Below are 13,223 nucleotides of genomic sequence, written 5' to 3'. Positions count from 1 at the left end.
AGGAACAGGTAATCAGCCAATGCTGCCTTTAGATATAAGACATCACTTTCTTTCAGAGAAAAATCTTTTAATTCTTTTTAAAAAATGAACAAAAGGGAAAAAAAATGCATGAAAGAGCCTGGATATCCCCAGGCTTATCATCATAGGTAGCTGTTTGAAAGAAAGATCCCTGCCACCAAGGGCTGTCTGCTGAGACAAGGTCTTCATCTTTTCACACAGCCTCAAAGTTAGGAGAGTGTTAGGAATCAAAACAGATCACACTATGGACTGAAGCGTGTCCCCCGCACCATTCAGATGCTGAAGCCCTAACCCCAGTGGGACTATATTTGGAGGTGGGGCCTTTGGGAAGCCATTAGGTTTAGAAGTCATGAGGATGGAGCCCCCATGATGGGATTAATGTCCTGTAAGAAGAGAAAGGGACCAGAGCTCTCTCATTCTCTCTCCCTGGTCATGTGAGGACATAGTCGGCAGTGTGTTTGCCAGGAAACGAGCTCCCACCAAACCCAACCATGCTGGCCCCCTGATCTCAGACTTCCAGCCTCCAGAAGGCGAGAAAATGAAACTGTGTCGTTTGAGCCACCCAGTGACAGCAGCCCCAGTAACAAGACAAACACCCACTCCAGCCCTCGACGCTGCTCCGGCACCGGCTCTTCGCCGAGCACCTTGACCCTGGGCGGGAGTGGAGTGCGAACCCACATCACCGCATGAGCGTTCCTGAAACAGGAGCTCCCTGTTTCTGCCTCAGGAAGGGCAGAGATCTTGAAACCTCAGATGGGGGACCCCACTCCAGGGGAGGAGCCTGGACCTGGCACAAGAGACGGAAAGGTGGTGTAGAGGATGCTGTTTCGGGAACACAGATTCTCTGGGACACTTCCAGCGGACACGAGAGATGGCAGGAGGTGCCACGGTCTCCGTGTCACCTCCTTCTGCTTGACGCACAGCACACACACTCTCTCACTCTCACACACACACACACACACACACACACAGACACAGTCACACACACACATACAGACACACACAGACACAGACACACACAGACACAGTTACACAGACACAGATACACACACACACACACACACACACACACACACACACACAAACACACACGGTGCTTACTTGCTCTCCAGGATGTGTAGGATCCACGTTAAGAGGCTGTAATCCCGCAGAATCTCATAGGCAGATTTGGCATCCCGGGCAGCATTCTGCAGAATTTCCAAAACCCAATTCTGCAAACCCAGAACAGAAAGTTACTCTTCAGTGGGAAAACCTGACTTACTTGATCCAGGGAACACTTTAAAAAACAGAATGCTATGTTCCAGTTACAGGCGGGGGCTGCACGTACCATCTGCTAAGTCCGTAAGGGTGGTGGCCGCGTGGGACCACCCTTCCCCACAGTGACGGCCAGAGCACACAGATGGCCACAGCGAGCTCGGGCCCGGGGCCGCCCACCCGCTAGTCCACCACAAGCAGAGATGCAGCACGGAAGCCACTCGGCCCGCATCTGGGGCAGCCTGAGGGGGGAGGAGGGCGGACCCGTTTCTAGCCCAGCCATGAACTGCGGGCGGCCTATTCATTGCCTTGATTTTGCCACCTGGAGGGGACGGAACGGTGGGACTCCCGCTGGAGCTGTTAACCGGGTGCCTTAGAGTCCTCACATGCTGTAAGAAATAGAAATCTACCGCACTCGAATTCGGGTTATTCAAACTCACTCCTGTTTACCCACATTTTACACGATACCACAAGCAGAAGCTGACCCGGCTAGAAATCAATCAAAACACTGACGAATTCTCCCAGTTACGTCTCACACGACATGAGCTCTGGCTCCAGGGGCAGAGCTAACGTGCAGACTCCCTCGTCAGCTGTGAGGCAGGCAGGCTCGACTCCCGACTCATTTTCCCAGCCGGGTTTTGAGAACCTGCAGCTTCTGTGCATTGTGAGACATCCTGGTGGCTCGGGCGTGTCTCCAAGCACCTCAGTCATTTATGGGGTGACGAGTTTCTAGAGCTTTCAGCCATTCCAGAGCCACCTGGGTACCCATCACCCCCCTCCCTCTCCACAGGCCCTGCCCCCAGGCCAGGGCACTGGAAGCTAACGTAGAATCGGGAGGCCAGGCTGGGTGAGACTCCACGGGGACTAGGCTGGCAGATGGCACCCCGTGCAAGGGCCCAGGCCTCAGCCCCCCAGGAGCGCTGGCCGCCTACCTGGGCCACGTCGTCGCAGAGCGGGCTGCTGAAGAAGGACAGGATGACGTGGAGGACGCCCCGCCTGGCGCAGAGCTCGTAGCAGTACTTGTCCCGCATCCCCTGGCGCAGAAGCCCAAACATCCACTCCCGCTCCGTCTTCTGCTGTAACCCAAGCAACCAAGAAACTATTGTTAAATAAGTGAAGGCCTTTTCCCCTGAAAACTCTTCCAACGCCAGTACTTTCAACTGGGGGCAAAGGCTGCAGCACAGCCGCCCCCACCCTCCGTTTCTGGGTATGTTATTAAAAACCCTCCATCTCCTCTCTGCTTCCATTTCTCCAGGTCAGGAATAAGGGACCAAGTCAAGTTTACACAGTGAACTGTGCTTACTCACAGGGGGTGTTCTGTAAAAGCACTTTAGTATTCAACCCAGGGCTTCGCCAAGAAAATACAACGAGGAGGCCATGACTCGAGGCCTCTGGAGCAGTCTGTGAGGTCTGAGAAGACACCCAAGAATCAAGGTGTGGAATGGGAGGCGTTTCCACACACAGGCCCGCCTGGCCCCGAGCTCCACCCCAGCCTGTGCTCTGCAGCTGACAGTCTCCTCGGGGAAACGTCAGCGCAGTGGCTGAGCACCCCATTTAGGAGTCTTTCCAGGACCCCGAGACCTCAGGGCCTTACCTCGAAGTCCGAGCTGTAGAAGAACTGGTAGAAGCCTGGAACTTTGTTCATGTTCAGGTACTCGTGGGACAGCAGGAACTTGTTGACCTTCAAATACATGTGCTCCTCTGTGAACACAAGCAGACAGTCACTCACCATAGTGCCAACAGGACACCCCGTGGCCGGCTGGAGTAGGGGAGCAGGGCCCTGGGGGGCGGTCAGACATAAATCCCTGCCCCCTCGGGGCTTTCCAATCCTTATCCAGGTTATTAGTTCTCAAGCATTAAAACGCAGTTAAGACACCTTAGTTCTACACAGCACACGGGCTTCTCTTGCGGCCCAGGAACCACGTGAGGATGTCCAGTCCTTCGGAGACGTCACCCCTCCCCAGGCATCAGCCCACTGCCTAAACTCTAATCAGCTGGTGGAGAGAGTGGGGCCTGGCCACACTTCAGACAGCACAGGGCTAACACCCAGCCCATCGGCCTCCCACTGAGGAAACCGCCACAGCAAAGGGGGCTCACACGCGCCCTGGGTCACTTGGCCCTTGAATGCAACGGGGCCGACACCTCCTCCCCCGGTCCCAACCCTGGACCACTGTTGCTGCCCTGTGCTCCAACACCGACAGGAGGTCTGACGTGGGACAGCTTGCCTGGGGGGCACAGACTGGATGGGAGGCCAAGGCCATCCACTGTGACCTCTGCTGGGGTATTTTCACAGAAGTTTGTTCCTTTGGAGTCTAAATGGCTAATTACCTTCTTTCCTCCCGTAATTTCTAAGGTAAAGAAAAAAACATGTAATAAAAATGATACGGGGGGACTTCCCTGGTGGCACAGTGGTTAAGAATCCGCCTGCCAACACAGGGGACACAGGCTCAAACCCTGGTCCGGGAAGATCCCACATGCCGCAGAGCAACTAAGCCCGTGTGCCACAACTACTGAGCCTGCGCTCTGGAGCCCGCGAGCCACAACTACTGAAGCCTGAGTGCCTAGAGCCCGTCCTCTGAAACAGGAGAAGCCACCACAATGAGAAGCCCGCGCACCGCAATGAAGAGCAGCCCCCGCTCGCCACAACTAGAGAAAGCCCGCGCGCAGCAACAAAGACCCAACGCAGCCAAAAATAAAGATACTGAGGACGTGAAAATCAAATCTGAATTCTAACAGCAACTTGACTACAGGTTGATTGTGGGGCCTTGAACAAGCTATTTAACCTTGGGGGCCCCAGCTGGGAAGCTGTCTCCTCATCTAAAAACAACCATGTTACCTCCAAAGAACCCTGTGGTCCCTAACGTTATCAACATTCTACGACTTTTCACTAATTACAAAAAAAAAAAAAAAAGGTCCTATGATAGACTGACTTGTGCTCACAGTACCTCGGCGCTGCCCTGCTGTGAGGAACAAAGTGGAGTGTTTCGTGTTCCATGCCCTGGGTGACACCTGCACGGGACCCACAGGCCGCTTGTCCTCTGGCTGGTGAGCTACACTGACGCTGACCCCCGAGCTCAGAGCGGCAGCTGCCAACACGGACGGGCCTCCGTGTCAGGTCCCTCTAAGCGCTCGCGTACGGATCCGTGAGGCCCCCGAGCAGCCCTTTGGTGGGAGCTGTGATTTGCTTTACCACAGCTTTACACCCCTACAGGCAAACAGGAACACATCATCTCCCCCATCATACACACTCTTCTGCGCCGTGCACGTGTGACCCTGATCCGTCTCCCTCACCTGTGTGGGGGACTGGTTACGCCTGCAGGATGAACGCCTCCAAGTGGCCTTGCTCAGCCTCAAACTTTCCACCTCACCCCAACCTGATTCTGTCAGTGGTACCTGGTTTCAAAATTTGCAAGGCTGCTTTGGCGATGAAGAGAGTCAAGGTGAAGGTGAGTCTCATGTTCTTAGTTCGGATCCCGTTCCGGACTACGTCCAACAGGTACAGTACCTTCAAACCAGGAAAAAGGGGCGGAAAAAAAAAGAGAATTTGCAGAACGTCTGTGATCAGCCTTATCTTGTACAGCCTAAACCACGGCTTTGCAGAGTGGCCTGCTCCTCGCACCCCAGGGACCACCCAAGGTGACGCCTGTCCCCACCACCTCAGGGCGCAGCTTCTGAGGCTCTGTGTGTCCTGGGTGACAGCTGCCGTCACCCCTGAGTTCAACAGAAATTAGAACTGCTCTGCCCACCGCGACACAAGAAGACCACTTGTAAGGGGAGACCTGTCTCCATCTCCCAGGGCTGAGGACCCGAGACAGCCTCAGGCATCACCCCCCCTCCCCCAGCAGGGGACAGACTTTGTCCTGTATCAGTCTCCCGGCAACACCTCTGATCTCCTTAGGAAATCCTTCCACCAGGCCGGGCGGAGAGCCATCCCCGCAGCCCCGCTCACCTGGGGCTGCTCCCGGAAGCGTGCCCCCTCCAGCTGTGAGTAGTAGGCTGCCAGCACGGAGTAGGCCGCGGCTCGCATCAGGGGGTCGTAGCTGCTGAGGGCTGTGACAGTTAGGCCCAGAGCATTTGAATCCACAAATTTCCGACAATCCACCACAAATTCTGAGGGAAATAAAATACAGCATTAACTACACACACACATACACACACACACGCTATGATTCTGTGACACTCGTGCAACACAGAGAATTCCATTTGCTCTCGCGTCTTACCACCGTCAGCTATGGGTGCGTGCTAGGTACAAGAAATGCAAGTCTGCCTCCTGCACTCCTTAACGTCTGCTGAAGCCGGTAAAAGACTCTCTCCCCTTCCGTGGCAATAACCACATGCCTTCAGTTTCTAAGATGCTTGTAATCCCAAGAATCCCAGGAATCTTTCATTACTTCTCACAAATACCCAGTGAACCAGAGATCAGAGGTGACATTCGGACCCGCCACTGAGATCCCAGCATGCGGAGGCCTGGGGGACACAACCGGAGGGTCAGCAGAGAAAGCCGGCTCTCGGGTCTACTGTGTTCAGCCCTCGGCCTGTGAGTTCCCACCTACAAACACAGCCAAGGAAAATACGTAAGGTGGCAATGCTGGGAGATACAGCCAATGCGAACTGGTCTGAGCTGGACTATCAATGTTACGAAGGATTAACTTATATCCACTCTGCAACCCTAGCTCTTTCTTCAAACAAATGACAGAAATCTCACAGAAGAGTGGCTCACCAAGCCTGAACAAAAGCTACAGCCCAGAGCTGGCTGGCTGATATTCTCTCATCACCTGTGAGGCCCTGAAAAACGCACGTTACTCCAGGAGAGGATGTGACGGGAGAGAAGGTCGGATACATGAGGGGACCCACTTGATCACACCTGCAATTCAGGACACTTCAAATCCTCCTTAACAAAAACCCAGGCCTTTTTACAATATAAACATTGTCAAGAAAAACCTCAGAACAGGGACAGGTCACCTGGGGAGGGTGAGATGAACTGGGAGATTAGGTTTGACATAAGTACACTGTAAATCAACTATACTTCAATAAAGCAAACTGTAAATCAACTATACTTCAATAAAACAAACAAAAGACCAAACAAACAAAAAAGAAAAATGCACCAGATGGGCTGATCAGCAGATTAGACATTGAAGAAAAAAAGAACAGTGAACCTGAAGACAGCAACAGAATCTAACCAAACTGAAACACAGAGAGAAAGAAGAATTTTAAAAGCATGAGCATCACTGAGCTGTGGGACAATTTCAAGCAGGCTAATGCATGTGTAACTGGAGTCCCTAAAAATGAAGAAATAATGGCCAAAACTTTTCCAAATTTGACAAAACCACAGACCTACAGGCCCAAGAAGCTCAATGAACACCCCAAACACAAAAAACATAAAGAAAATTACACCCAGCCTTATCATAATCGAATTGCTTGAAACTGGTGATTAAAAAAATCTTAAAAGTGGTCACAAAACATAGAGCGGAACAAAGATAAGAACACTGTTTCTTGTTAGAAACAATGCAATCCAGAATCAAGGTGACAACGTCTTTAAAGTACAATGAGAAAAAAACCTGTCAACTGAGAATTTCCTACCCCATGAAAATCTTTCAAAAGTTAAGACTGAAAAGCTGAAAGAACTGATCACCAACAGCCTTGAACTATAAGAATTCTTAAAAGTATTTTGATGAGAAGGAAAATGATAGAAGATGGAAATCTGAATCTACACAAAGGAATGAAGAGAACAAGGAATGGTAACTATGGGGTAAACAAAATATTTAAATCCCTTGAAAAGGTAATTGACAGTCTGAAGCAAAAACAACCACATATTGTAGGCTTTTTAACATTTATCAACAGATGGAAAAAGTATGATAATTATAGCGCAAAGCCAGGAAGGGAGAGATATATATTATTGTAAGGTGCTTCTACTATCCATGAAGTGGTATAATCTCACTTGAAAGTAAACCACAATAAATTGAAGATGTATACCATAAACCCTAAAGCAACCAACACACACATGCACACAAAAACACATGTACACACACACCCACGTACATATGCTGACAAGCACACACACACAAATTATAGCTAAAAGCCAAAAAAGCAGATAAAGTGGAATCAGATTGATAATCACATTAAATGTAAATGGTATATACATTCCAATTAAAAGGCAGAGACGGTCAGATTGTATATAAAAACAAAACCCAAGTATACGCTGTCTACAGGAAACCACTTTTAACCTCAAGATGCACATTTTAAGTAAAAGGATAGAGTGGTGATTATTTTGAAATGTACAGAAATAGGTAATCACTATGTTACGCACCAGGAACTAACAGTGTTGTAGGTCAACTATACTTGAAAACAACAAACAAACAAACCCACAGGAAAAGAGATCAGATTTGTGGTCACCAGAGCCAGGAGGTAGGAGGAGGGAAAATGGATGAAGGCGGTCAAAAGGCACAAACTTCCAGTTATAAGATAAATAAGTACGAGGGATGCAATGTACAACATGGTAAATATAATCAACACTGCCATATGTTATATATGAAAGTTGTTAAGAGAGGAAATGCTGAGTTCTCATCACAAGGAAAAAAATATTTTATATTTCTTTAATTTTATATGTATATGAGATGACGGATGTTCACTAAACTTACTGTCGTAATCACTGCATGATGTATGTTAAGTCAAGTCACTATGTTGTACACCTTAAACTTATACAGTGCTGTATGCCAATTATATCTCAATAAAACTGGAAGGAAAGAAAAAGTAAAAGGATGGAAAAAGAATAATCAGAAGACTCTTGGGCTCTAACAGCTTATGGACTAAATTTTCTCATTTCTAACAAGTGACTACTTTTGATGGGAAGGGGAAAAAATGCCAAATGCTTTACAAAGCATCAAACTGAGGGATAAAATTATATTGTTTTGGAAAAGATGAAATATGTTTAAGATACCTCCATACCTACATAACAAACACACATAAATGGAATCAATCTGGAAAAGAGAACACTCTAAACATTTAATATTACACTCACTAAAAATAGCTAGTACTCAGCAGGGATATTTTTAGTAATCACTGATACTCTCTAAGACAAAAGGATTTTCCACATGTCCGTGAGGAAAAGTCAATTTCATGTTCTGTGGTCATCTCTGTTATTCTCCGGAAGTCTTGGCTTTGTAACATGTATGGAAAAGAGCTTCCCTTGAGTGTTGAAAACATAATAGGCTATCAAAAAATAGTTATAAATACCATTCTCTTTGTTTTAAGAACTTCATAAATAGAGATTCGGCCTTGTGATAACAGATTTTCAAACCAAAATGGCTTAACCAGGACAATTATCAAGGATTAAAAGAAAAAGCACCCCACGTTTTACGGGCTTTGGTGGCAGTGCAGCTGTGCTGTCGGAGCATAAAGAGCTGTTCATCACGCCTCCTCCCACACCACCTCCTAGAGGCGGCCTGGCCAGGAAGGCTCGTCACAGGGAGCGGTCCATGGAGCCTGTGCCCAGTGGTCTGGTGAGAACCGCACGTGGGGCCTCCCTGTTCTGTGAATTAGAAGCCAAAGAGTTCAGCCCGGTTCTCTTGAGGACAAGAATTTGCTGTGGAAAAATCATTTGTCACTGCCATTGCTAACAGCCTTGGCTGGCCCTGCTTTCCAGCCAAGGACTCACAGAAAAGAAGCAGTGAGGTTAAGAAAACAGGTTCCATCTTCAGCAAAGGCAGTGAGACGAGTTTCTCTGAAGCCTGGCCACCACGCACACAAACTAATCAGATTTGTGGTCACCAGAGGCGGGAGGCAGGAGGAGGTGACCCAATTGAGGACTGCAGAATGTTGAGCAACACTTGGACCCGGGTGCCACTGCAGGAAGTAAAAACATGCTGTGGAGAACCTGTGCTACACACAGCATGGATGAATCCCACAAATATAACGTAGATAAACGAAGCTCATACAAAAGAATAGAAAGTGTTTAATGCCATTTACGCAAAGTTCAAATACAGGACACTGGTCCCTACTGGGGAGGAAGGGGCCTGGCCAGGAAGGGGCCCGAGGAGGAGCTGCCGATTCTGTTCTGTTCCTATCTGGCCAGTGGTTTCACCAAAACTTGAGCCACACGTATATGATTTGCACTGGTGTCTATATATCACACTTCAATAAAAGTTTACTTAAAACACTGTTCATGTTTAGTGATCCACCAGGGCAACAGTAAATGGAATAGTAACTTTTTAAAAAGTAATAAAACGAAAAAACAGATTCGTGACAATTCAACCACAGTAAACCTTTGGCCATTATACTGTTCACAGATTTCTGTTCTGTTCAACTTATCATTTTACTGCTAGGAATTTTTCTCTCCTGTTGAACTGGTATTACTTCCTTTTATCAGATGATGAAATTTGTTTAAAATATTATGCTTCCATTTTTTTTGTTGTTCTGGATTATAAGTAGCCCAGAGCAAAATTTAATGAACCTAGTTTTTCTTGGTTTGCTTATTTGTTTTGCATAACTATTTCCCTATCCACTTATATGCTTTTTAAAATTTTCTACTTCAACATGAATGATTTTGGTATAAGCAGTATTTTAAGCTACTGCAAGTCCTTTCTGGGTAGACATGCTCTGCAAATTTTTCTACCTATATTATACCAATAAAATGTAAAAGAGGCTGTATTTGGAGATTTCCCTAACTTGAAAGAGCATTTACTAGTTACCTCTCTTCACAAAAGGCCTTCCAGATCCTGTCCTTCCCCCTTACCCCCACTATCCAAGATTCTGGGAAAAACACTGCCCTGATTTTTACTATTTCTCTACTGTTTTCCAAGCCTTTGCCTTCTGTCTCCTAAAAGCTCTCCTGAAAGAGCAACAGACTAAATGATTTGTTATAATTCACTCAAGTTGCATCGTATTTTTAGACTGTGGAAAATCTATTTTCATGTTTGATGAGAAACAGACTTAGCCAGCACTGCCAAGACCTGGGGGGAATCAAAGAGCGCAGTAGATGTGCCTCACTTGGTCGCTGCTAAAAGCCACCAGGGCAGTTAAGATATCTGCTGGCCATCATCACCATCTGACATGTGCATGAAAGGAAATGCCCCTGCTCTCTTGCAAAGAAACTCTAGCTCAGCCACAGAACCCAGTGTTCATGGAGAGGCTAGTCTCTGAGAACACAGCCCTCTCATCTTTCTGTTAGGAACTAAGGGCAGTGGTAGAGGATCAGCAAGTCCATAAGGAAGAGCATTTGAGTATAAAAAGACCATCAAGTTTAAAAGGGGAGAAAACAGGGCAATCAGTGAGGCATGGTTTCCTGGTGCACCTAATCTACACGGCCATTACAACCAGGAGGGAGGAGTGAGGGAGCCCCTCAGGCTTCATGCTGGCTGGTCCCCACTGGGCATCGGAGGGACCCTAATACAGAGGAAGGACGAGGCTCCTGCTTGGTGCCAGTGGAGGCCACGTGAAGAGCAGTAATGGCCACTCCTGCCCTCCCAGCCAGGAAGTGTCAATGCAGGGGCACCGGGACTCCCCAGCCCGGCAGTAACCAGGAGGAAGGGCGAGGAGGACAGATGGAGGACCGACAAGTGGGGACGGGATCGGAACACCCACAGGCGAGAAAACAAAGCTGGACCTAAACTTCACACCTTATACAAAAATTAACTCAAAATAGGCCACAGACTTAAATGTAAAACCTACAACTATAAAACTTTCAGAAATAAACATGGGAGAAATTCTTTAGGATGGAGCGGTGGGCAAAGAGTTCTTAAGACTTGACACCAAAGCATGACCCATAAAAGGAAGAACTGATAAACTGGACTTCATCAAAATTGAAAACTGCTGCTCTTTGAAAAACTCTGTTAAGAAGGTGAAAAGATAAGCTACACAGTGAGAGAAAATATTTGCAAATCACATATCAAACAAAGGACTAATAGGTACAATATATAAAGAACCCTCAAAGCTCAACAGTAAAAACAAACAAACAAACAAAACCCATTAGAATAAAAGGGCAAAAGACGTGAACTGATGCTTTACCAAAGAGGATTACAGATGGTGTGTAAGCCACAAGATGTTCATCATCATTAGCCATTAAGAAAACGCAAATTCAGGGCTTCCCCGGTCGCGCAGTGGTTGAGAGTCCGCCTGCCAATGCAGGGGACACGGGTTCGTGCCCTGGTCCGGGAAGATCCCACATGCCGCGGAGCGGCTGGGCCCGCGAGCCATGGCCGCTGAGCCTGCGAGTCCGGAGCCTGTGCTCCGCAACGGGAGAGGCCACAGCAGTGAGAGGCCCGCGTACCGCAAAAAAAATACACACCAATCACCAACAAAATGCCCCAAACCAACAGACCTGACCGGCCGGGAATCAGACGCTGGTCTTTACCAGCACGTACTGATACACATTTCTGTTCTTTCTGTCTCTCCGAAGCATTCACCCACAAAGATTCCCACCCTCAGGGTAGTAGACACAAAATACAATTTCAAAAATATACTTAAACCAAGAAAAAGCCAACCTTAGCAGGCTCTCACTCATTGTCAAAGACAAAGTCTCTCATTTCTGCTGGTATGTGACCACTATTCAGTGAAAATTCAGAAAATGCTCTTGTCACTAAAATTAGGAAAACATCAAAGACAAAGGGACACTCCCAGATTTTAAAATTATAGTTAAAAAAAAATCACTGTGGATTCAAAACATTAACTGTTACTTTGCTGAAAATCACTGGAATGGAAAGGCGAGAAGGCAGCTGAAGATCCTTCAAGAATTATTTTCAAGATTAAGGTCCTAATTTGGTAATTACGGTAATAATCATGCCCCTCAACCCACCCGGAAGGCTGCAATTACCTGGCCTGGTCAATTCACTGAAGAGATGAAGGAGGAAACAGGGGTCATAAAGGTCACTGAGATCCATCGTGCTCCTGTCTTTAAATATCGGTTCCTGTGTGTCCTGAAATAGCCCGAGACAAACAGAAACGTGTGGTGCAACTGCAGAAGCGTAACACCATGTGAGTGTTTACCCACTATTACCTAGAGTTCAAATTATTATGAATATCCAAGCCCATTAAAAAATGGTTCTATTAAAAAAAAAAAACAACAGTGCTTGTACATGAAATTATACCTTTGATATTTGCTTTGATGGAAAGAAGTTATAAGAGAAACAAGTATGGTCCGTGCTGATAAGTTTTGAAGCTGGGTGGCAGGTACATGGGTCCTGTCTCTGTACCTTTGCATATGGTTGGAATTTTACTTATAAAAAGTTGACAAATCACAAGAAAAGCAGTGCTTGTATTTTATAGCAGCTAAAACCTGACGGCTCCCCCCTGGGCCCCCCGCACCTCGGGGGGCAGCAGTCTCCGGTTCTGGGGGAAGTGGAGGACAGTCTTCATCATGCGGTCCGGATCCAGCAGGCGGAGGATATCCCCGACGCTCGGCTGCTGCCACAGGGACTTGCCCAGGCTCTGGCACGTCTTCTGATGCTCCACGGCCGCTGGGCCCCAGGTTAGCAGCCTAGAGCCGGATGGGAGAGCAGACTGGTCACAGGGCCCCATCGGGAACAGGGGTGACGATGGTGATGACGGCACTGCAGGCAGCCTTGTCGAGCAGCTAGCACACCAGGCACTGAGTACATGTCCTGTGTTGTATCATTTAATCCCCAGCATAACTTAGGGGGAAGGTGGGAGTGATGGAGAGGTTGACAATGATGAGGGTGGTGTGACAGTGTCGGGGATGATGGAGGCCAACACTTACAGAGAGTTTATGATGTGCCAGGCACTACTGTAAGCCTTTCATGTGTATTCATTTCACTTAATCTGCACGGCTATCCCATAAGGTACGTACTAGTGTCATCCTTATTTTGCAAATGCGGGAAGAGAGACACAGAGAGGATCTGGAACGCTGCTCAGCTGGTCCCCTGCCCAGCTGGTAAGTGGAAGAATAGGAATTCACATTTGGGGAGTCTGGCTCCAGTGTGTGCTGGGCACAGCGGCAG

General features: G+C 47.8%; 1 protein-coding gene across 7 annotated transcripts in view; it reads right to left on the bottom strand.

Annotated features, from left to right (window-relative positions):
* Nucleotides 1–13,223, bottom strand: part of URB1 (URB1 ribosome biogenesis homolog) — a 65,190-nt gene that overhangs the window by 5,111 nt on the left and 46,856 nt on the right. For 5 of the 7 annotated variants that reach the window (XM_060297851.1, XM_060297853.1, XM_060297855.1 and 2 more), the window contains 7 exons: nt 12,571–12,742; nt 12,080–12,182; nt 5,222–5,382; nt 4,666–4,777; nt 2,867–2,973; nt 2,205–2,348; nt 1,120–1,229 (listed from right to left, as the gene is read on the bottom strand). In XM_060297851.1, coding sequence (XP_060153834.1) covers nt 1,120–1,229; nt 2,205–2,348; nt 2,867–2,973; nt 4,666–4,777; nt 5,222–5,382; nt 12,080–12,182; nt 12,571–12,742 — 909 coding nt within the window. Of the gene's footprint in view, nt 1–1,119; nt 1,230–2,204; nt 2,349–2,579; nt 2,683–2,866; nt 2,974–4,665; nt 4,778–5,221; nt 5,383–12,079; nt 12,183–12,570; nt 12,743–13,223 lie in introns of those variants that run through there. The other 2 variants (XM_060297852.1, XM_060297857.1) reach the window with 2 other exon arrangements.

This window comes from Globicephala melas, chromosome 4 (assembly GCF_963455315.2).
Source record: "Globicephala melas chromosome 4, mGloMel1.2, whole genome shotgun sequence".
In the NCBI taxonomy this organism is placed as follows: Eukaryota; Metazoa; Chordata; class Mammalia; order Artiodactyla; family Delphinidae; genus Globicephala; species Globicephala melas.
Note: the sequence above shows the minus strand (reverse complement) of the source record. Positions and strands in the feature narration are given on the sequence as shown.